General features: G+C 42.4%; 3 protein-coding genes across 6 annotated transcripts; 1 reads left to right on the top strand and 2 right to left on the bottom strand.

Moving 5' to 3' along the window:
* Positions 1–1,409: 1,409 nt before the first annotated feature.
* Positions 1,410–10,920, top strand: LOC124336075 (prolyl endopeptidase FAP-like). Of its 3 annotated transcripts, none has more exons than XM_046789703.1 (17): positions 1,410–1,759; positions 6,291–6,369; positions 6,450–6,509; positions 7,077–7,246; positions 7,336–7,410; positions 7,471–7,523; positions 7,623–7,837; positions 7,921–8,081; positions 8,159–8,256; positions 8,323–8,446; positions 8,512–8,750; positions 8,831–9,403; positions 9,480–9,531; positions 9,601–9,743; positions 9,811–9,971; positions 10,035–10,246; positions 10,309–10,920. In XM_046789703.1, exons 1-17 carry the CDS (start codon positions 1,688–1,690, stop codon positions 10,441–10,443), a joined length of 2,622 nt encoding a protein of 873 aa, XP_046645659.1. In that variant the 5' UTR covers positions 1,410–1,687; the 3' UTR covers positions 10,444–10,920. The 3 variants fall into 3 exon arrangements, with proteins under 3 accessions (XP_046645659.1, XP_046645660.1, XP_046645661.1); XM_046789704.1 differs by lacking the exon at positions 1,410–1,759 and adding an exon at positions 5,144–5,429; XM_046789705.1 differs by lacking the exon at positions 1,410–1,759 and adding an exon at positions 6,070–6,229.
* A 13-nt stretch (positions 10,921–10,933) lies between these two features.
* Positions 10,934–13,500, bottom strand: LOC124336237 (lipase lipl-1-like). The gene is made up of 9 exons (XM_046789964.1): positions 12,921–13,500; positions 12,611–12,821; positions 12,515–12,541; positions 12,362–12,449; positions 12,043–12,286; positions 11,613–11,768; positions 11,457–11,541; positions 11,244–11,389; positions 10,934–11,136 (listed from the first exon to the last, which is right to left on the bottom strand). The coding sequence occupies exons 1-9, from the start codon at positions 13,104–13,106 to the stop codon at positions 10,987–10,989; spliced, it is 1,293 nt and encodes a 430-aa protein (XP_046645920.1). The 5' UTR covers positions 13,107–13,500; the 3' UTR covers positions 10,934–10,986.
* Positions 13,501–14,007: 507 nt separating this feature from the next.
* On the bottom strand, positions 14,008–19,916 carry LOC124336013 (mediator of RNA polymerase II transcription subunit 14-like). 2 transcript variants are annotated; one of them, XM_046789575.1, is made up of 11 exons: positions 19,822–19,916; positions 19,184–19,735; positions 18,277–19,113; positions 17,947–18,210; positions 17,766–17,882; positions 16,573–17,700; positions 16,245–16,514; positions 15,624–16,179; positions 15,401–15,560; positions 14,923–15,321; positions 14,008–14,844 (listed from the first exon to the last, which is right to left on the bottom strand). In XM_046789575.1, exons 2-11 carry the CDS (start codon positions 19,724–19,726, stop codon positions 14,223–14,225), a joined length of 4,896 nt encoding a protein of 1,631 aa, XP_046645531.1. In that variant the 5' UTR covers positions 19,727–19,735; positions 19,822–19,916; the 3' UTR covers positions 14,008–14,222. The 2 variants fall into 2 exon arrangements, with proteins under 2 accessions (XP_046645531.1, XP_046645530.1); XM_046789574.1 differs by having other exon boundaries at positions 19,184–19,898.
* Positions 19,917–21,301: the final 1,385 nt, after the last annotated feature.

Raw genomic sequence — 21,301 nt, 5'->3', positions numbered from 1 at the left:
ATTTATTTATTGCCAATATCATAGATACAGACAATATTTTTAATTTGAGTTTTATTTGCCCAGATCTAATAATATGCAAATCAAAACCTACTGATACTGTCCGGAAAATGGATCAATCCTGGTTTCATGCATAACTTTTTAAAGCCGTAATTAATTTAACAACTCTGACTTTTAATGATGGCCGTCCATTGGTGGATCTTCCTTCGCAAGTGCGCAAGTCTGAACATGCAGCGAGCCATTCCAGGAAATGTCATAGTACTTTTCTCCGAAAAAAAAAAAAATAACCGTGGCGTTCGAGCGTACGAGTGGCCAGAAGTTGAGCTGGCGGAACTAGTCTGCTTCCTATTTCGTCAAGGGTCACATGTATCAGACGTGATGATGATGAAGGAGGACCACTAGGAAATTGCAAAAGGAATTTCGATTGAATGCACATAAAAAATATTTGACATTTGGTTCGTGCTAATAGTCTACTGCTGTGATCTTTAAAGATATGTCTATATTGTTTCAATTAATCTGTCGAAACATTTAGAAATGAACAAATTAATAGGAATAGGTTTTAACTGCGAAAGCTAGCCTAGGCGGGTATACGCCTTTTGGTAAGTCAAGTTCATGTAGATTAATGGATAAGTGCGCATGGGCTACAGGCGTATGCCACTCCAAATATGTCCGGAAAACATGACTGCCTACCGCGTAGAATGAGAGAGGCTATATATATAGTTGCGTTTTTTTAAATTTTTAATGAATAGGTAAAAGTTTGATAGAGTCGACAGTGCAGTTTAAGAGCTACTTCCAGCAGATATTGTTAAATGATTTGGTTTATCATCTTTGATTTGAAGCGTAAAAATCAGTTTGTACTGAACGCCATATTTCACTTTTAAATACACTAAATGTTATTGAATGCAGATTGTATTCAAATCCAAAACTAGATACAATTGATGTATTTATTTCGATAAGGCAGATCATATTAGTGACCATCCTGTCAAGTCTAGACAGGGTTTGAATAAATCAGAATATATGTTGACGAGGTCGAGGCCTGGCTGATTGCCTGATTTATTGGCTTATTATAATTCGGTATATCTACTTGGCTTTATTTGCAATAACAGTACGTCTTTGTGGTTTCATTTTCTCTTCCATGGGGGTCCCATTTGGACAGCAATAATAGCCCGTGCTCATTACATCTTTGCTGTCCTCCACTTATGAATGATGATTAGTCCAAGTCTGGCGCGTCGTAGACACTTCTCGGTATAGAAGAACTGCAAAGAATCGATCTAGCGCTATGGTTTGGAAAATCGATGTTCTTCGAGGATACATTTGGCACCAGCGTCTGCATTTATTACAAGACTACTGGTGGTGGATGGGAGACGAGGAGCTAGCGCAGTTGTAGGTGGGGGAGAAGAAGGATATCTTTGGGTCTTGTAATCCAGCCAAGTTCAGTCGTCCACCGTTACTCCCGACCTATCGACGTTGGCCTATCCAGTGGGCGGTTTCTGGCGGCAACTTCCAACAGTGGCTCGTTATACCGCCATACAGGGCGCATATATATTGACGGTCGCCTCTAGTATTTCTTTCAGTTGTGATCATACTAGTTGACGTGAATTATCTCAGTTTGCTGGCGTCCGTCAAGTTACCAAAAAGCGACGGTTGTTTGTATTTTAAGTTTAAAATAAATTGACTAGAAAAAAAAAACATGAACTCCGGACTTTCCAGCGGACCCCATGGAGGGGATGACAGCACTGACAGGGAGAAAAACGCACTTTACGTAAGTTTTGAAATTGAAATGATTTATTGCACATCAAAGTTTTATCTGTCGCTATTTTATGGCTGTCAGCGCGCGCTGCGCTGTCAGTTGTTTCAACTGATTGAATCACGCGTTTGTAGTTTGGCGTGATTAAAGCAATGCGCTCGATCTAATATTTTAATTGACGACGACCTGGAACTAATTAATGCACGCTACAAAACTTTGACAAAGAAAACCGAATTAACGGCAATTTCCTGCTGTATTAATTACAGTTTGGAATATGATATCTCTAATGTCTAACGTTTTATGACTGCCAATAGATGAAAGGTCCTTTCATTTAGACGTGGCGAATAAGTAAGTCGGATTTATTCTTCCGGCAAAAGTGGTCTATTTATGAAAATCTACCAAGAGCAGAGTCAGTCAACAGTAAAAGAAACATGGCCCGATAGCAGCAGCAGCAGCGGGTCTTGGATGTGGACGAGTGCCAGAACGCGTCGAACGTTGGCCATGTATAAGAACCACTCTCTATCATGTTCTTCCGTTTCCACTAGAAAGTTAAGCTATATAAAGCCTCAAAAAAGAGGAACGTCAGGCACGCCCTTTCCCTTTTCATCGGAATCCAAACAAAGCTTAACTATTGATCGCCCTTATAATTAAAAAAGGTTCTTTTGGGAGGAATTGCAAATCAGTATAAAAACATATACTATGTAGACATATACTATAACATCTATAGTGCTGTGTTGTGTGTGGATCCAATGTAACTTGAGACTGTGCTGATTAAGTGACGGGTAACTCAATAAGTTAATAAAAACTCTTTTGCAGAAATTGCGTTGGTTCCGCGAGCGTGATTATTCGGGAGCGCAAGGAAATGTATACGCCGCTATACTTCCCTAAGGACGTGGATGCACTAAGAATAATTAATTTGACGTTAATTTGTTTGGCCAAGACATTCTAACGCAAAACACGACCAGAACTTATACCTGTGTCTGTACATCAAAGTCGTAAGACCTTCCATAGCAAATAAGTCCTGTTTGCGTTAAACATTATGCGAATAAGTTTTATCGATTGGTTTTATATGGAAATGTAGAACTATATAGCGAATAGTTGACTTAAACATTATACTACACGCGATTGTATTCAGGTACACTTATATGGACGTCAATAAGTTTTCGGTCGGTCAATTGATTGAGCGATGTGTATAGTATACAGTTGAACACGGTACGGGCTTGTACCGTATTGTTTGGCGAATGTAGGCTACATAGAAATAGTATACCCTATTCTATTGTGTGAAGACCATCCAACAATGTGCGAAACAAAAGGTATATATAGCAACTGTCTAGTATTGCAGAATTGAATCTTGATAACTTACATAAATAGTGGCTGACTTTATCTTTGGACTTGTGTGTAGTGTACATATCTTTCAATGTTAGATTAACAATGAAATTCACTGGCGAAAATGTTGTATGGATTTTCTTTTGTCTCGTCCATATCCTGGCGAGATACTATTATATGTACGTTTTCTTCTTAAAAGATGTATATCACTATATCCTACTCTTGTTTAAACATAAATGATAGCTAACAAGTCAGGAGATCCGGGTTAACGATCTCATGAATACACTATTCATGAATCAGCAGCTCGGCGTTATACTACAAAGAACAAAGTGACGACTGCGCATCATTCAGTGTGTATACTATAAGAGTGGTGCAGTTAGTATAGAACAGCCTACAACCATTACATAGGAATAGTAAAAAAAAAGGGAGAAAAAGCCCAGACTCTATATATGTTGTTTTCATGAAAGGACGCCATTTTTCCGCCCAAAAGCTGCTGCTGTAGTCTATATTGCATCGTCAAAGTTTTGTATTCCTTTCAACGGCAACTCAAAGCCGTTCCGCGTATACATGAACATGAACGAAAGTATAGGATTTTTTAGTTATTTTTAAACTAGCTATATCTTGCACCACCACCACCAGCAGGCGTTCTTTTTTGAACAGTCAGAAACCGTCAGAAACGTCATAATGTTACCTAGGCTACACACAACACTCTCAGTATAGAGAGACGTTTCTATCTCAGCACAGACTATAAGCGAAGAGCTTGTTGTTTTTTTCTATTCTGAAAGAAGAAAAACATTTTCAAATAGTGCGCTATCATGTAAGCTTTCTATAAACGGACGGCTGCATGGGCTCGATGGTTTGGCCAGATTTGATCGCTAAACATGGGCCAATTCCCACAAGACCATCCACTTGACAGCGATTTTATTACACGCTGTTCCATCCCATCCAGCTGAACCCGGAACCCGGAAAACTTTCTTTCCCCATTTTCTTGTGATGCACAAATCATCGCCACATAATCGAAAAAAAAAACTGTAGTGACAGGAAGACGATCAAATCCACCAATGTTGCACAAATTTCGTATTTTCTGAGCATATAGGATCTTATTCAAGTCGACATTTTCGAAATTCAAGTTAACAATAACTCGAATAAAAATGAATTGAATGATGCGCTTGATGCGGAGTAGAAATATGAATTCTGACTTTAAAGTAGATTGAAAAGTTCTTCTTTTTTTCGAATGTTTGATCACGTCAGGAAAAAAAGTTTGCCAGATTAATAACGTGACGACGTTCAAGGGAAAAAGCCCGCCCGTAATAAATTTTGTTTGGACATACTAAATCTTTTGAAAACAAACTTTTATATAATGCCCGCGCCAAAATGTTGCGCAGCAGCAGGGTGAGTTTATTTGTCTACAAGTTGCCTGCTGTCATATTTGCACAAGCGTTAGTCAAATCTTAAAAGAAAAATTTTTCTTCGTTGTATATAAAAGGACTAACATTTTTCCTTTTATGCGACGCGGCCTTTTTTTTAAACTTTCACTTGGTATTCAAAAGCCGAATTTCTTCTTTTTTCTTTGTTTAGTAGCTCTCGAGCACTTGAATTCTCAAGTTTTATGCTTCATTTACCTTTTATTTAAATGCACATTCACTCAATCAAATATTCAAGTTGTATAACACAGCACACACACATTCAGCAGCTCTCGTGTTTTAATGACGTTGTGTCTTAGTGCGCACCATTTCAACTGACGGGTCGAGCCGTAATAGTAGCTCATTGTTTTCAATCTCCGACACATCTCCAGCAGCAGCTAATACGCGCGTATATTGATTGTCATTCGAGCGTGACGTCCGAGCTTTCCATCGGGAAATCGTCACAGTCAGAAACGGACCCCATCGCCCTGCGTATTACTTTGGCGAGAAGCACAGCATTGCGTCGGTGGCGTACACACACACACCCGCACCATATATTTGTGCTGCTGGATTTACTACTGAAAATATCACCGTCGCCAAGCCAAGATCGGAAGGCAGGTTAAGATGACGCGGGACGAATTGTACACGCTGCGTCAACAAGGAAACGAATCCGATTGCTGTGAGATGGGGGAGAAAAGGGGGATCCCATCGATCCTTAGTTCCGACCGGTCGTATTAGAGTTCTTATACAAAAGACTGGTGATCCAAGAGAGCTACCAGTTTCTTCCATCTTTTCTGTGTAGTGTGAAATTCGCATAAAAAGTTGTTCCTGGCAACACCCCACCACACGTGAAACGGAGGCCAAATTTTTAAGTGACAGGATCGTGTTTCTAAAGTTTTCAGCGTTCTGTCAAAATGGCTGCCATGGGTGAAGAGGCAAAATTCTATGCTGAAGAGGTACACAGCACTTTTTTCCACGTCAATATTATTATTTTTTGTCTGCTAAGATCCATCAGAAGCTAAAAAATATTCGAAATAAATTGAAAATTGTGATGAGCTGTAATCTTACTACAATTGCAATACCTGTACTATATAGTCGTCAAAAAAGTAGACGTTTGGGAAAATAGGTTTTGTGCATTATTATTGTCATTGTGTTATTCCTACAAGTTAAACATTAACGTTGTTCGGACTGAAATTCTGTTCGAATAATGTTCTTCGAATTCCAAAGTAGAAAATTGCCTGTTTCGGAAGGGCATAGCTTTTGGCCTCAAATATATACAACACGAGCAAAAAGCATTGACGTGTAACGTAAGCAGAGTTACTATAATCGGACTCGTCGGGGCCACTGCTCTTCGCGTATATCGTAAACATTGGACGACTGGACGAGGAATCGATAGTTCCATGACATCGCATACTATGCATGGCTCTCTTGGTATTTCGTGCCGCTAATGATACTATGTTATGCTGCAAAACGATAGCTTTATATTGGATGATACAATTTCGTGAAATTACTTTTAGCCAAATTCGATTGTATTCAAAGAGTTATTCCGTACATTTCTATGACCGAATATTCTCAATTAAAACTAATTAATAAGTTAGACGAAATATAGGTAGGATCAAATAAGTGAGCGCGCAACATTCGCCCACCCACTTTTCTAATTACAAAAATGTCGGCTGTAACTAAGATATACGACTGTGTCTAGTTGTATTAGTACTATCTAAAAGAAAAAAGAATAAAAGCGGAAACCCCTTTTTTTGTGAGTGCTTAATAATCATACATCAAGTCGTGATAGATATTTTTTTTTTCTCGTTCAATAGGAATTGGTGGCGTCAGCTCCCAGTCGGAAAAACTGGAAAGGGATGCTTATTGCTATCTGTGTCATATTCGCTATTCTCGGTACGTGAAAAATATATTCCACACAAATAGGTGTTGAAGATTAAATTTTAAAAATCGTTTTTATTCGTGATACACCCCAGGTTGCATTTTGGCTTCCGTGATTGTCATGACTCCTGTAGATGACGGACCTCGTGTAAAAGGTAAGACTAGAATTTCCATATGCATAAACTGCGTCCATATAATAGATATTCCGTTTCTTCCTTTATAACCGACAAAAGAGCCCCGATTTGAATTTCACATGAATCTCAATAGCAAATGCAATAAAATCCCTTTTGATCAAAGTTGTGCGCATTGCGTACAATTTTGGTTTCCTCTATATTGTCCGTTATATAGCTTTTAAGTTTTGTTGCCTTCCCCAATGTCTGCTGGTATATCTTCGTTTATATGCGCTGGCATACATTAGTTCAGAGTAGTTAAGATGCACTAAATGAGAACAATGCTCGAACAATGTACTTGATCCTTGAATGGGAGAAGATGAGGTTAACACCGGATGTGAGACATTGGAGCGGTGCCAATGTCAACTTCTTGCCAAAGGACGCCGACAGCTGCAATGATTGAGGATTAGTTGTTTGCCGCAATTAAATGGTTGCCGATGACAGAATTTCTAATTAATTAGCGGTTTCATTATTATACCGAAATTCTATTGCAATATACATACAGCGCCATACATTTACCAGAAATAATTAATTTTCTCCAATTAATTTCAGGCTCGAGATTCTCTTTGGAGGATGTGCTGGGCGATAAATTCCAACCGCTGAAATTCAACGGGTCCTGGTTGAAAAACAACCAACTCTTGATTACCGACGGAAATGATAACCTGCAAATATTGGATGCTCCTAGTGGGACTCTTCAGCCACTCTTGTACAACGAGTCTATTGTGAGTCAAACAAAATTACTATTAACTTTTAGAATTAATGGATCAAATATATTTGTTCATGTTATATTGCTTAATTTTACCATCAACAGCCGGTGCCACCAGGATCAACATATTCTTTATCACCAGACAATCGATTTCTCCTTCTCACAACTGATTACAGAAAGGTTGGTTGATCAAGTTAACCGAGTAAGATTTAAATGAATATAATCTTACTCTTATCGTAGAGACCCGGAAGCATCGAGGAATTTGAGGCGAAAGTTTACGACCTTTCCACAGGGTAATGATTAGACTTTTGGGCTGGCGACGTTAATTACATCGCGTGGTGCTGGTGATATTGAGCAATAATTTAACGCCACATTTTCTTAACACCCAACAGAATCGTTTACCCCATACCCTCCGCCTCCCCGGATGAACGTGTGCCGATTCAGGCCGTCATGTGGAGTCCCTCCCCCCGTAATGGCGCACTTGTGTACTGCCACCAGAATGACATTTATTACATTCCGGATATTACTATTGATCAAACCGAGAGAATAACTTCAGATGGATCTTTTAATAGCATTTCTAATGGGGTGCCAGACTGGACCTATAGAGGTTAATACCACACATATACTCTTAAATAGAGTTAAATACTTTTTGATGGAATATCACTCAAAGGCTATATTGGTTTCTTTTAGCAATGGCAAAGCAACCAGCAATGTGGTTCTCTGAGACCGGTGATCGCCTGTCATACATCGCATTCAATGACACCGCCATACCGGAGATCAAACTTTCGATTTACAGCGAACCTGATTCTTTTGAATTGTACACTGAGCAAGTTCTCATACGCTATCCAACGGTATATTCAAAATCCTATTTTAAAAATATTCACTTTTGAAAATCACTTTTTTAATATTTAATTGTTCTATTGCATAGCCTTCGTCACCGATCCCCCGAGTCAGTTTGCGCGTTGTTGATTTGATGGAAAAAGATATCGTCAAAGAATTGCGGCCGCCATTAAGCATAAGAGACCAGTAATTTTTAATTAATTTTAATTTTAAAATTCCAGATGATTAAATACATATCTTCCATTTTTATAGGGAGTATTATCTAACAATGGTCAAATGGGTTAACGACCAAAGAATATGCGCCATTTGGACTTTACGCTCGCAGAACGTTTCTCTGATTTCTTTTTGCGATGCCGGACCGTGGCATTGTCAAACGGTAATATTTTTTAAAAATTCATTTTTTAAGTTAAAGGAGGCTTAGAGAAAAATCGATCGATATAGGTATCTACCATTGAAAGTGGTTTGGAAGGATGGCTTGATGTGGGTGCTGATATGCTTTTCCATCCCAACGGAAACTCCTTCCTTCACTTGGCGCCAGTTCAAATAGACCACACGCAAGATTATTTCACCAACATCATTATGGTTGACGCCGTCAAGAGACATTCGTGGCCTGTCACCCAATACAAATCAGAAATCCATCACCTGCTCGGATGGGATACGAACAATGGGCGAAACCTTGTGTGAGTGCGATAGAGAGACAAAGCACATCTGTACTTTTCTTGTATCTATTTTAGTATTTTCATCCCATTTCATTCAATAGGTATTACTCGGCTTCAGCCGAAGGTGGCCGATCGAAAAGACAAGTCTACAGGGTTGAAATCAACGGCCAAAAAGCCGATCAGAACACCGTCGAGTGTCTGACGTGCTCTGTTCAGGCTCGTCATCTGGCCGAGCAGTCCTCACATTCAGTTACTTCCTCTACTTCCGGTTCTTCTTCTTCGTCCAAATCTCAAGCGAAAAATTCGACTCCTTTGAATTTCACGAGTTCGCATCCGAACCAGTACCACTCGAACTCTACGTGCCGTTATTCCAACGCCATACTGAGTCCGAGCCTCGAGTACTACGTGCACGAATGCCTAGGACCTACTATACCCTATGTTGAAGTTCGATCGCTGCCGACCAACAAATTGGTCAAATTGATTCAAGTTAATCGACAGTTGCAGTTGGATTCGATGGACAAAGCATTCCCTAGAAAGATACAACTCAAAGTCCCGTTGCTCGTCGACAACACTCCTTGGAAGAGGAGTCAACCTGATTATGTTGCCGTTGAACTTTATTTGCCACCCGGCTTGAAAGAGGAAGAATCGACAGTTTACCCATTACTAGTTTGGACGTAAGAAATAATCCGATTTCGTTCTATATTTTTTATCTGAAAATGTTTTATTCATGACTGGTTGTTCCGCTGACAGGACCGACGAACCGGCAACGGTCAGTGTCACAGATGAATGGAAAATGGACTGGGTAAATGGCATTTTGAAGGATCAGCAATTTTTTTTAAATAATTCTAAAGAAAATCATTTTTCGGTTCAGGCAACTTACATGGCTTCAGGCCGGGACGTGATCGTAGCGAAAATTGACTTGCACGGATCGCAAGGAAGTGGTCATCTGCTCCGGAATTCCATTTACCGGCAGCCCGGGGTTTTGGAGGCGGTAGATTTAATTCAAACAACAAAGTATGTTCCATCTAACACGTTCGTATAGGATAACATTTAATCGTGATTTCTATTTTGCGGTTGACAGAATATTGCAAGAAACATTTGCGTTCATCAGTCCGATTAAAACCGCATTAATTGGCTCTCACTATGGTGGATTCCTTTCTCTTTATACTCTGGCCAACGACCCAGGGGCAGTTTTTGGCTGCGGGATTGCAATATCACCCGTTTCGTCCTGGAAGACACTAAGTAATTTGCGCTAAAATCAATTCCAAGTTAAAATAATTTTGTAATTATTTAATTAATTGCTAGCCGCTCCTTACGCCGAACGTTACCTCGGCCTTCTCAGTGAACGCGAAGGACAGCGCCACTATTTCGAAGCTGATTTGACTACCTGCACCAAGAATTTACACGCTAAAAAAGTCTTCCTTTTGCATGGAACTTTGGAGGAAAAGTACCACGTAACTCATTCGATGCTGATCGCCAAGAGTTTGATCGAGAAACGGTTTTCATTTCAGCAACAGGTAATTTTCTCGAATGAACTCCCGTTAATACCTCATTACGAATTCCTTATTTTTCCTCATAGTTGTATCCGGATGCCAACTACCAGATGATGTTGCGTAACGCCCAGATGTACGAGAGCATAGACATATTTTTGAACGGCTGCTACGACGGAAGAGAAATGCCTGAACTAGATAACACACTCCACAAGGGAGATTAACATTCGACTATCTTGAAAGAAAGATTAAAAAAAAAAAAATACTCTTGATAGTACATCATCAAAACTAGTCATTCTATAATTACTTTTAATTGAACTTACAATTGCACTATATTATTCTTCCATAACTTATTCTTGATCTCACGACGTCACAATTAAGTGATCCTTTTTTAACACTCCATCAAGACATGACAATTAACCAAATAGCCTAAATATAATTGACGACGCACAAAACTATTCATAAAAGCTCTCGATACCAAATATTTTAGTTTGAAATTTGTTTTGACAAATCTAATAATCACGTTATCCCTAGACAAGAAAACATTTCGCCGATAACAGTATATACATGTATATCTATTTCGTTTGTATTTATTACATTGTTATTGGTTTTACCTTATAATTCTGATTATACCCTTGCATATAATGCCCCCCAAGGACTCTTGGTACAAACTCTGTGGAATTATACGTTCAAACTTTAAACCCATTGAATTTGTTCATTTTAGAACGGTATTTTTTTATTATTATTTGTCATGTACAATTATTTGTTCAAGGAGGAGGGAGCATCTTAAGTAGTGGCTCGTACACAAGTTTTGAGGCTTGAGTGGACATGAAAAAATCGCCGTGACTAAAGACCGGAGCGTTCACCTCGACGGACCCTTTCAAATTCCCTAATCGCATTGCCAACCATTCGATATCCTAGATAAAAAAATGTTTCGTAAAAATATTAAGCATGTAAATGCGGGCGGCAGTCTATATTAGTGAGCACTAATAGAAAGATGCCGACTCATTTGTAAATAAAATACCCGAGGGGTTGAAACCGGATCCGTTTTCGACCACAGCAGGTAAACTGGGGCAGTGACTAGTTCCATCTGGTATTTGGGAGCTTCGGCTGTTCCATAGCGTTCCAAGTTACCACTTTCGCCGTAGTCAAAACGCGTAAAATTTCCGCCTAAAATAAGAACACCAAAAACATAATTAATGTCAACACGAATTTCATCAGAATTATTAGAAAATACCCGAGTTGTAATTGTCGAAGAACTGTAACATTGTCTTTGGAGATCCTCCGGCGGGGTAATGCCCGACTAATACATGGACCAAAGACTAAAAAACGTGAACATTAAATGCAGCTCAAGCATCGATACATTAATTTCAGAATGGAAGAGAAATCATACCAAATCGGTTGTTTCCGAATACCCAAAAACATAAAAGTTTATAGTTTGACAAGTGGCGCTTCCAATTTGACTGGAATTGCACACGAACCGTAGAAAGCGACTTGATAGTCCGTCGCTAGGAAGGAATAATCCGGTTTTAGTCCACTGCATCACATACTGGAAAAAAAGAAACTCAAATATAAACTTTTGCCGATGGAATGATATGTGCAATCATAGGTGAAAGTATCTCTTTCAAAACTGCTCTATTTATCACTGTGGAAGAGCAGTCCTGAGGTGATGGCTCTATTCTCCAAAACAGCATCAATCCAAATGGAAAAGCTTTGCTTTAAGACCAACACCGGTTATCGTACACACTTTCACCATGAATTGAGCACGTATTATATGCGTTTATATTTTCCTTAAAACAAAAAATTCATGTACGTAAATTTACTTTAAGTGGATTACTCAACGGTGCGACAAGTTTAAAAGCGTTGTCCAAAACTTGGACAGTGGATGTTGGAGCTAATCCAATCATCACTTCAATCTTGTCGTTTAGTTCCGGTCTGAGGTTAGCGCCAACGTAGAAAATGGCGCAACCGAGCGAGTAACCGACGTACGACACTTTTTGTTGGCCAGTTACTTTCAGGACGTAATCAATCGAATTCGGGAGATCATATTGGCCAAGTTCTTCCCATCTATAAAATGGATAAAAATTTTAATACCAAATAAAAGTTACATAACAGTCAAAGTTACGTAACAGTCAAACTTACGTGAAATCCCAGTATTTTTCAGAATCAGGATCCAACGTTTTATGTTTCCTGGAGTACGTGTTGCCTCTTGAATTTCCCATCCACACATCTAAAAATTTAAATTCAAAAGAATTAATAAAAGTGAAAAATATGCTGATCAATCAAAAGAACTACCGTAGCCGTGATCCGCCAAGATGTAAGCTGAACAAATTTGCAAAATATTTTGTTAAAACGTCAAATCAATTCAACCGACTGACATTAATCGAATACCTAGAGAGCCGTTGGACGGTCCGACAGCCCACACAAAGTCAGTCGCGAAGATGCCATGCTGTAGAAAGACGGGCTTCTTTTTATGTGTGCTTTCCGTGTTGACGGGCTCGTTGACTGATCCAGGGATCCGATGCAGCTCAAGGATGTAACCGTCTTCCGTAGTCACGTGATGAATTTCTACCGGATAACCTCGACTTTGAATAATCTCCGGCTAGAAATGAATTCGAATATTTTTTAACAAAATATTTGAGTTCTAAATAAACACAACAGCCATATTCTAATATAGAAATATAACGGTAGTTTTGCTTACAACTGTCATAAAAGTCTCGGGTGGCGCTCTCACGCTACCGTCCAGCTGCGAATAGAAAACGAGCCTTTGAAATTGGTTGACTGCGATGTCCATCGGATCGTATTCCACCAATTGAAAATGGTTGAGCGTCATCCATGCTAGCAACACGGTGACCACAGCATTGGCAACCAGAATTACAGTCGCCATGATGATGGTAGCTAAAAAATGATACCGGGGTCCGAAAGTGGTGGAATTTTTGGCTCGCACCGAGAAAAGCGCGGCACAGACACGGTAGACAACACACAACACCTGCAAGAAACAGACTGAAGAGCGCACCCAAGTTACCTGTTGCCTATATCTCCACCTTTACGCTCCTCCTCCTCCTTTCCCGTCCTCCTCCATCTGTTATTTCAAATTTTCTTTCTTACTTCATGCGCCTTTGAATACGGTCAAAGACCTTGACTGAGCCCTGCTGCGCTTTTTCTACGAGAAAGAGAAAGCGCGTCATCTATATGGTGTTTAGGTATCACCGCCGGAATATATTTCCCTTTTTTTTTAATTTCGTGTTCAATGGGAAACAAAAAACCCCCCCAAGGCTGTAGAGGGTATATTGAGTCAGGTCATCGAAAACTCCCCCGACGAAAAGTGTTTTCCTCCTTTCTTTTCTTGCTTTGATTCACTAACCTTTATGGGATGAAAGTCTTTAGGTAGACATCGAAGGTCATCCATTCATCACCAATTAGTTACCTAGAAAAAATAATTCAAATTAATTTCCTGTTGTTTTATTTTTTCAAAATAAAAGAAAAGTGACTTACGTTTTTGATTGACAATCGTCCGACGCAAATGTCATTGGCCTTTTCGGCTACCACCAATTTATGTGGGGCATTCAACTGTGTCACAGGAAGCGACAGCAGCAGCAAGACAGACCGCGAAGAAATTCCAAAGCGCTCACGACGCCATCTAAGGCTACTAAAACCACACACACCCAATAGAAACTCGGGGGCTTCGATGAGACTGACGGGCGGAAAAGACAATCGGAATTCAGGTTATCGTCTGGTTTGAGAGCGCAACTACTAGACTGTGAAGCCCATATGATTTTGACAAGACATTCACATTGACCCAGCAGGGAATTTTTTTTTCTTCAATTTGGGCACATGTGTATTACAATCATATAAACAAATTTGTTTGGATGATTTTCCGTCCACGGTTCTTTTGATACTCCAAGAAGAAGACATTTTTTTCAAAACTAAGGATTTGAAATATCCTTTTTTTTCCCATTTGTAACATTGAATTAACGTGAAAAATAAATTGGGGAGAAAGGGATCACTGCATCTGCATGTTGCCGGGTCCACCTTGACCCATTGCAGGGCCGATGGTGTTGTTAATAGGCATTCCCATGACGGGTGTCATTGGGTTGGCGCTCATCGGTGCCTGGCCATAAGGACTGTGGATTGGCATACTGACTTGACCCTGAGTTTGAACTTGTTGCGGTAGCCCTCCACCCATCGACATGGGACCGGCTTGCATCTGCATCGGATTGATTGGCGTTCCGGGACCCATGTTGGCCATTCCAGGACCGCTTCCCAAACCCATTGGCACCATTTGATTGGGTTGTTGTTGTTGTTGCTGCTGCTGCTGGAGCTCGACAGCGTTTCCGGCACCTACAGCCATAGCGGGAGGCTCGTTGGGCAGTGTCAAATTGGCAAGGAGATATCGAACAGCTAAGTAGATGGAACACTCGCCCGGTTGCAGGCCCATCATGTGACTACACTCGCCAAACCGTTTGAGCATCACGCTGGCGGTGTTGGTCACAGGGCCTAATCCTCCCATGTTACCAGCAGCCGGGTCACGACGCTCTGCTAATTGCGTGACGTTATTGATGGAATCGTAGACAAGAGGCAGCACTAATGAAGCCCCTTCTGCTTCTGGTAACATCCCAAGGCGTCTAAATTTACATAGAAAAAACAAGACAGATCAATCACACAATTCTCATTCAATTAGTTAATCCGCCTCTTCAGGTTACCTGATGTAGAGGAAAAAGAGCATTTTGTTACGAGCTGTCAAAACAGAGGAGGCACCAACCGGCACAATGGAAGGTGCTGAAGGAGGGACAGTCAGGCAAAATTGAACACTCCATTTGAAGGTCTGCTGGCCGAAAGCGTTGGGCATAAGCTCAAGCTTCATCAGTTGAACCAGATCGCGGAGGATGTGATGAGATGCGTTCAGCAGGCGACAAAAAGCGTGGATCGCCATCGGCTTGAACGGGATGGCCATGACACGGACTTCAAAGAAGCGTTCAAGCACCTGCAGTTCCTCGAGCGCCCACTGCTCGCGGTACTCGGGCCCACTGGGGCTCAGCTTCAGTATCAAGCTTTGCATGTGCATGGGGTTGACTGTTACGCGGCCATGTAGTGATTCACACCTGGACGCAATAATAAAACAAAAGGGTTGCGTGAAAATAAAATTCCCTAAAAAACAACAGGATAATAAAATGAAATTACCGGAAAGCAATGACTCCGGGCTCGGTAATGGGTAGCGCGGACGGGCAATCTTGTGAATCTTGAATGATACGTTGTAAACTTCTTCTCATGGAGATGCAACCCAGAAAGCGTTCAAGTGGCGCCATCATACTTCCAGCAGAGAAAGTCTCATCCATTTCACCTGCGGCAACAAAAATGTGTCGATTAGTAAAAAATCGTTTCGTCTTTCATTCAATTGAAATACCTGGGAGAGTACTTGGAGTACACAGGACGTCAAAAGCTTCGTGAGTCAAGATTGTCGGGACAGCTCCAGCCCAGGAGCGTTGCGGTAGGACACGTGAAACGAATGAGCCACCAAAACCACCGCCAGCGCCAGAGCCGGACGGTCCTCCATGGGGGCTATGATGACTGGCAGCTGCAGACGGAGGGCCTCCCGGTCGGGCGGGTGAAGGGCGCGGCATTCCAGGCGATCCGGGCCAATTATTAGGAGCTGGCGAAGCTAAACTTTGCGGTGGGAATGGGCTGCTTTCGATATTATGACAACCACCACCCATGCCGGCTGGATTAGGTGAAGGAGTGGGCAGCATACCGGCTGGACTGGGAGCGTGAAGCGGATTGGGAAGTGGAGAGCTGGCAATGCCGAAGGCACTTCCGGGGCCCACGGGTGACGGATGAGGCAGCATTGAAGGTGATGGATTGACTCCACCGGAAGGTGGAATAGAGGGTGGTGAAGCCAAAGAAAAAGAAGACGTAGCTGGACTAGAACCAAATCCATGCTGTCCTTGTGACTGAACTTGTTGCTGCAACATAAACGCATAAGGTTAAAATCAATTGATAAAACATACATGTCTAATTAGATTCTTACCTGCGTGATATTGCCCATGTGAGGGCTGGCCGGAGTGTGCGGATTGCTGGTTCCCGAAGGAGTCAACGGAGTCTGGAATCGAAGTCCAGCAAGATCTCCTCGTTGCTGACCCGCAGGCGAAGCTCCGGCTGCTCCGGAAGACCTCGAATGTCCAAGAAAATGTGACGGTTCATTGGTATGTTCCATGATGGGCGAAGGTGGATGGTCGTCTTCAGATTGAGACCGTCTTCGTGACAACGCCGCTTCGTCAACATATTTGGAGAGGAAAGCCTACGAAATTAAAATTAAATAAACCGATTGAACTGATTTCGGGTATAAATTGATTTACCTTGAGACCCTGAGTTGGGCCAAATTCTTCGATGACTTTACTCTTGTCAAAAACGCTAAAGGCTCCATCTCGGATTGAAACCTGTCCGTCCGACTGAAGGTGAATGTCTAGACAGTAGAGGTTGCAATACGCCAATCGAATATGTGTTGGCGAATGAGCCATGACAGTGAACGTCTGAACGGGAATAGGAGGCTTGGTCGACAGGAGACCCACTTGTAGAGTTGAGGGAAGTTTGGCAATGGATGCAAGTGGTTCGTACGTCTCGTGCAGAACGCGGGCCAAGTAACCGCAACTGCGTTCCTTATTGAGGAAAAATTCCAATTGCTCCCGAAGCGGGCTGTGAGGATTGGAGCCCAACTGGCCGGAACAACCCAGTCCCAAATGGAACCGACGTTCGTGGGATTTCCAAGTGACGGCAGCCGTGGCCATACGAGCTGGACCATAACCCAGAACGAGCTTCTTAAAGTTGTAGCTCTTGACGCTAAAATGTTGTCTCTCTTCTCTTGTTTGCATCACGCTGGCTAAGCTCAGGACGGAGGCGTACAAGTTGGCAATGTGAGCCCAGTCCTGCAGGATGGCATCCACAGTTCGACCAGAATCTTCGGCCGTTGTAACGTCGTAGGACAGGTAAACGGGAAATCGTGATCCTTGTTCGGTGGGTGAAACCGAGCCGAGTGGCGAACCGTGGAAGAGAAATTCCAGCATCCAGGCACGTGATCCTTTGACTTGCATTCGAATTGTGGCCGTCAACATGCGACGGTTCAGGTCGTTAAATGCTTCACGGCTTACACCTTCTACTGGAGGCAGACTAACCAGCTTGAGAGATAGCCCGGCTCCTAGGGCTTCAACTGTCAATCCCTGGTGAAGGATGTCTCGTTTAGTCAGCTGACTGGCAAGAGAAGCGAAAGGGATTCGCTCGTCACACAGAGCCACCACGTGCGAAAGATCCGGCAACAAGTACGCCGGGTGTTTGCTGCGTTTGCAAGGTCCGGGAGTCGAATCACGGGCTACTTCTAGAGCACCACCTTCTCTCTTACGTTTGTTGGTTACGGCAACTTCCTGGGTCTCAATAGCTGTGCAAGGGCCGTGAGTCAGCAAAAACATGTCTAACTCATTCACTTCCATCACCTAGACAATTGAAATCACAAATTAATGAAGAATAATTTTTTTAATTAAATTAATTTTTCACAAACCTTGTAGTACATCTTTGGTAAGTCAATAGGAGTCTCATCTGTAGGCATACTCTCTTCAATAGGTACAGGCTTGACGATTACCAAATGACAGACATAATCAATGTCTTTCGCTTTTTCCTGAATATCGACCAAGTTTAGTTAGGTTTCAAACATGTGAATTTCAATTGAATAATGAATATACCTTAAATTCAACTACGATCCATGAGTTGGGATGTTTGTGAAGTCGAAGAAAGAATTTGTGCTTGCTCAAGCGGGTCATTGGACTGTCGGCCGCAAACATGATTGGCAATTTGTCGTAGACAGAGACGGGCAAATGTTGGAGGGTTTTCTGACAGCGACGCTGAGTGATCCAGAATCGAAGTTCTCCAATGGCTGCTTCAAAGCGACTCTTGTCTCCATTTAATGTGTTTTGTAATTCATTCATGAGCGGTGCTGGTGGATCGTCCTGTGAGAAAAAACAATTTCCTTACAATAAAATTTAAAAAATGCAGATGATTTAGAAATTTATTACCTGGGGGATGTGAGCTTGTAGGCTGCCAGTGCGTGTATCGACAGTGATGAGTAGCTGCTCGGACCGAAGGCAAGGCGATAGAATAGGAAGATGTAGGACTGGAGGTGATCCCTGAACAACGCAGTCTGTCTGCTGATGTCCCAATTTGGGTTGCAACTCCACTTTGAGCTCGGAAAGGCGAGTACGTGTTCTCATATAAATGGTGTGAGTTAAAAGCTTTTCCAGTGAGAGGTGATCGGAACGGATCGACTGTTCGGCCATTTCAGAGTCCTTGGTTGACAGCGGTGGATTATGGAGGATCTGCAGAGGTTTGCCAATCACTTCCGAGCCACCCGAATGCGAAGTGCATACTTGGGCTGTCACCCTGTAACCCAAATCCGACTTTAACTCGCGACTTGCGAGATCCTTCCAATAAGAAATGGTCAGGCTACGCCCTGTCACGTATTCCTCGACGCGAATCAATTCGCCCAGGCGCTCCTGGCACAGTCGTTTCGTTTGGGAATGGAGCACCTCCAACTGAAGAGACTGGCTAAATGTGTGTAAAACTGTGTACAGTTCGAGCAGGGGATTGTCGCAGTCCCTGAGGCGAGACTGGAGAAGTTCGTGGATAAATTGAACTTGAAATTGATGCACAAGACTTTTCCCATCTCCCGTTTCCTTGTCTTCCACCAGGATGTTGATGTCTAGCAAGCTCCAGGGAACATTAGGCCCATCACCCATGAGAGTCAGAGTAGCCTCAAATTCGTGGTCCACCGTAAATTTGACACGACCATTCTCAATCCTATTTTTGCGCATTTGGGTCGGCAAAGTCGTGGTGGCAAGTCGATATTCAATCACCTGATAAAAAACAAAAACATTAAGTAGGCTAATACAGCAAATAAAATGTTTACGTTCTGGATTTACATACCTGACTGAGTCTTGATAGAGTGTTTTTCTTCTCTACTGCTGTTATTGGATCTGGTGGGATGATTTTGTCACGAATCACCAGTGGCAGGCGAGAGTAAGTCCCAAGAGTCAGCACCTCAACAGCTGCTGGCAAGTGGAAGTTGGGTAGCCTGGCATGGACAAGTGTTTCTCTGGCCATTCTTGATAGTGCATCAGCAGTCTCAATGAAGATCATAGACTGCTTATCAAGAAAAGCCATGATGTTTGCTGATTTGTCAACTTTAGACACACTGGCTGCCCATTTGACAAGAGCCAGTAGCCTGACGAATAACTGTCTTGTCCGAGAAGCAAACTGGTAGATTTCAATTTTCCTTTCCATGTCAGTTTTCCTGGGAAGCAATTCGGCGAGCACAGAGAGTTCATGGTAAGTCCTTTGGATGATAAAGTCTATCAACACGGTCAACGAGATGGATCCGCCAGGTCCTCCTCCACCACCACCTTGGCCGGCAGGAACCATCATCCCGGCCATTTGATGACCTTCCAGAGGCGAAGGTATGGGTGCCATGTTATGAAACTAGTTCACGATTTCAAAAAAAACGTTCCCATCGACGGTAAACTATATGGCGTGTTTAATTGGGTGATAATAAAAACAAGTGATACCCAACGAGCCGCGCGATTTCGTCAACTATTCGACCGCCATGACAGCAGCCGTTTGCCGTTTGGTACACACTCGCGCGACAGCCATCTGCCGGATGGCGGGAGACTTTCTAAAAAGAAACCAAAGCTATGGTCAATAGAGTAGTCTAACGTCCGAAGTTGCCAGTTCGCTGAAATTGTGAAAAATCGATTGGGCACGTAAAAGTAAAATGTCTTGCATGGCGGCTTATGGAGTTTCGCCCGTTTTAGTTTTAGTTTTTAATTTTCCCATTTCAGTCGTCTTCAGTTGCTATTCTTAATTGGATAACTACATTCCTTAGTTATCAGGCAATCTTTTAAGATTTAATTCCCCTCGATAGTCATTGTAGTTTATTTATTATGAATTTGCGTTTAAAACAGCCCCTACAGAATCCCTGATCTTTCTCTCCAATCTGCTTCCTCTTGACCTCAGAATTTTTGAAATTTCCACCTTGCGTCTCCTCTCGAGTTCGACTGATCTGTGCTTCTCCAAATCATCGCACAATTTCATTTCCCAGCGTCTCCCCTTCGTGAGCAAAGGCTACACGTTGTCTCGTACCAGTCTCCCTTCTCTTACCAACTATCCACCATGGAGAATTCTCCTCTACAACTCTCCACTTTTTTCTACGGTTGTTCCTCTACATCCGCTTGTCCCCAGCACATTCCATTGTTTATTTGTGTCTACCACAAGCGTGGAATAGCTGGCTTTTGCGTTGTGTTCACCGACTCGTGTGCTGTTCTAGATATCCTTAATCTCTCATTCCCTCCATCAATATCAGCCCGCACCGCTATGAGCCTTGCCTTTTCGGCAGCCCTGGAGAGAGTGAGCGAGTTTAGGCAGTCGTTCTCTGCGTGTGACATCTTTGTTTCTGAAATGCTGGCATTCGTACAATCAGCCACTTCGCTCAGTTCGACCGAAGCGAGCAACCTCACCCAGCTACTGGAATATGGCAGTTTCTGTCATGTTTTTACGACCACAAATGGTCAATCTCTGGGTCTTGATTTGGCTCGACACTGGGCTCAATCACCCTCTCTACTCATTACTTTATCCGTGCCTTTCTCTTCAAACCATGTAAAGCATATGATCAGGTCGAAGGTATGGAGCACCTGGAATGATGAGTGGTCCTCCTTGTCTACTAATGCGTGTGCCAAATCTTTTTCCCCGTCAGTATGGTCTGCCAAAGCACTCTTGAACCGAAGGACCAATGCAACTACCACCCAAATAATCACTGGCCACTGCTACTTAAACTCGCATCAATTTCGTTTTGGATTCTCCCTCTCAGCCTCATGACAATGCGGCGCCCCGGTGGAGTCTATTCATCACTCCATTGTTCACTGCCCCACCTACTCCTCTCTCAGGCTAAATTTAGTCAGCGCGGTCTCTTCTAGCGGCCACCCATGGCCCCCCAATTTCGAAATATTCTCACAGTGCAATCTTCTCTGGAACGCGTTAGTCGATTTTCTT

The sequence above is a fragment of the Daphnia pulicaria genome, chromosome 4 (genome assembly GCF_021234035.1).
Source record: "Daphnia pulicaria isolate SC F1-1A chromosome 4, SC_F0-13Bv2, whole genome shotgun sequence".
Lineage (NCBI taxonomy): Eukaryota > Metazoa > Arthropoda > Branchiopoda > Diplostraca > Daphniidae > Daphnia > Daphnia pulicaria.
Note: the sequence above shows the minus strand (reverse complement) of the source record. Positions and strands in the feature narration are given on the sequence as shown.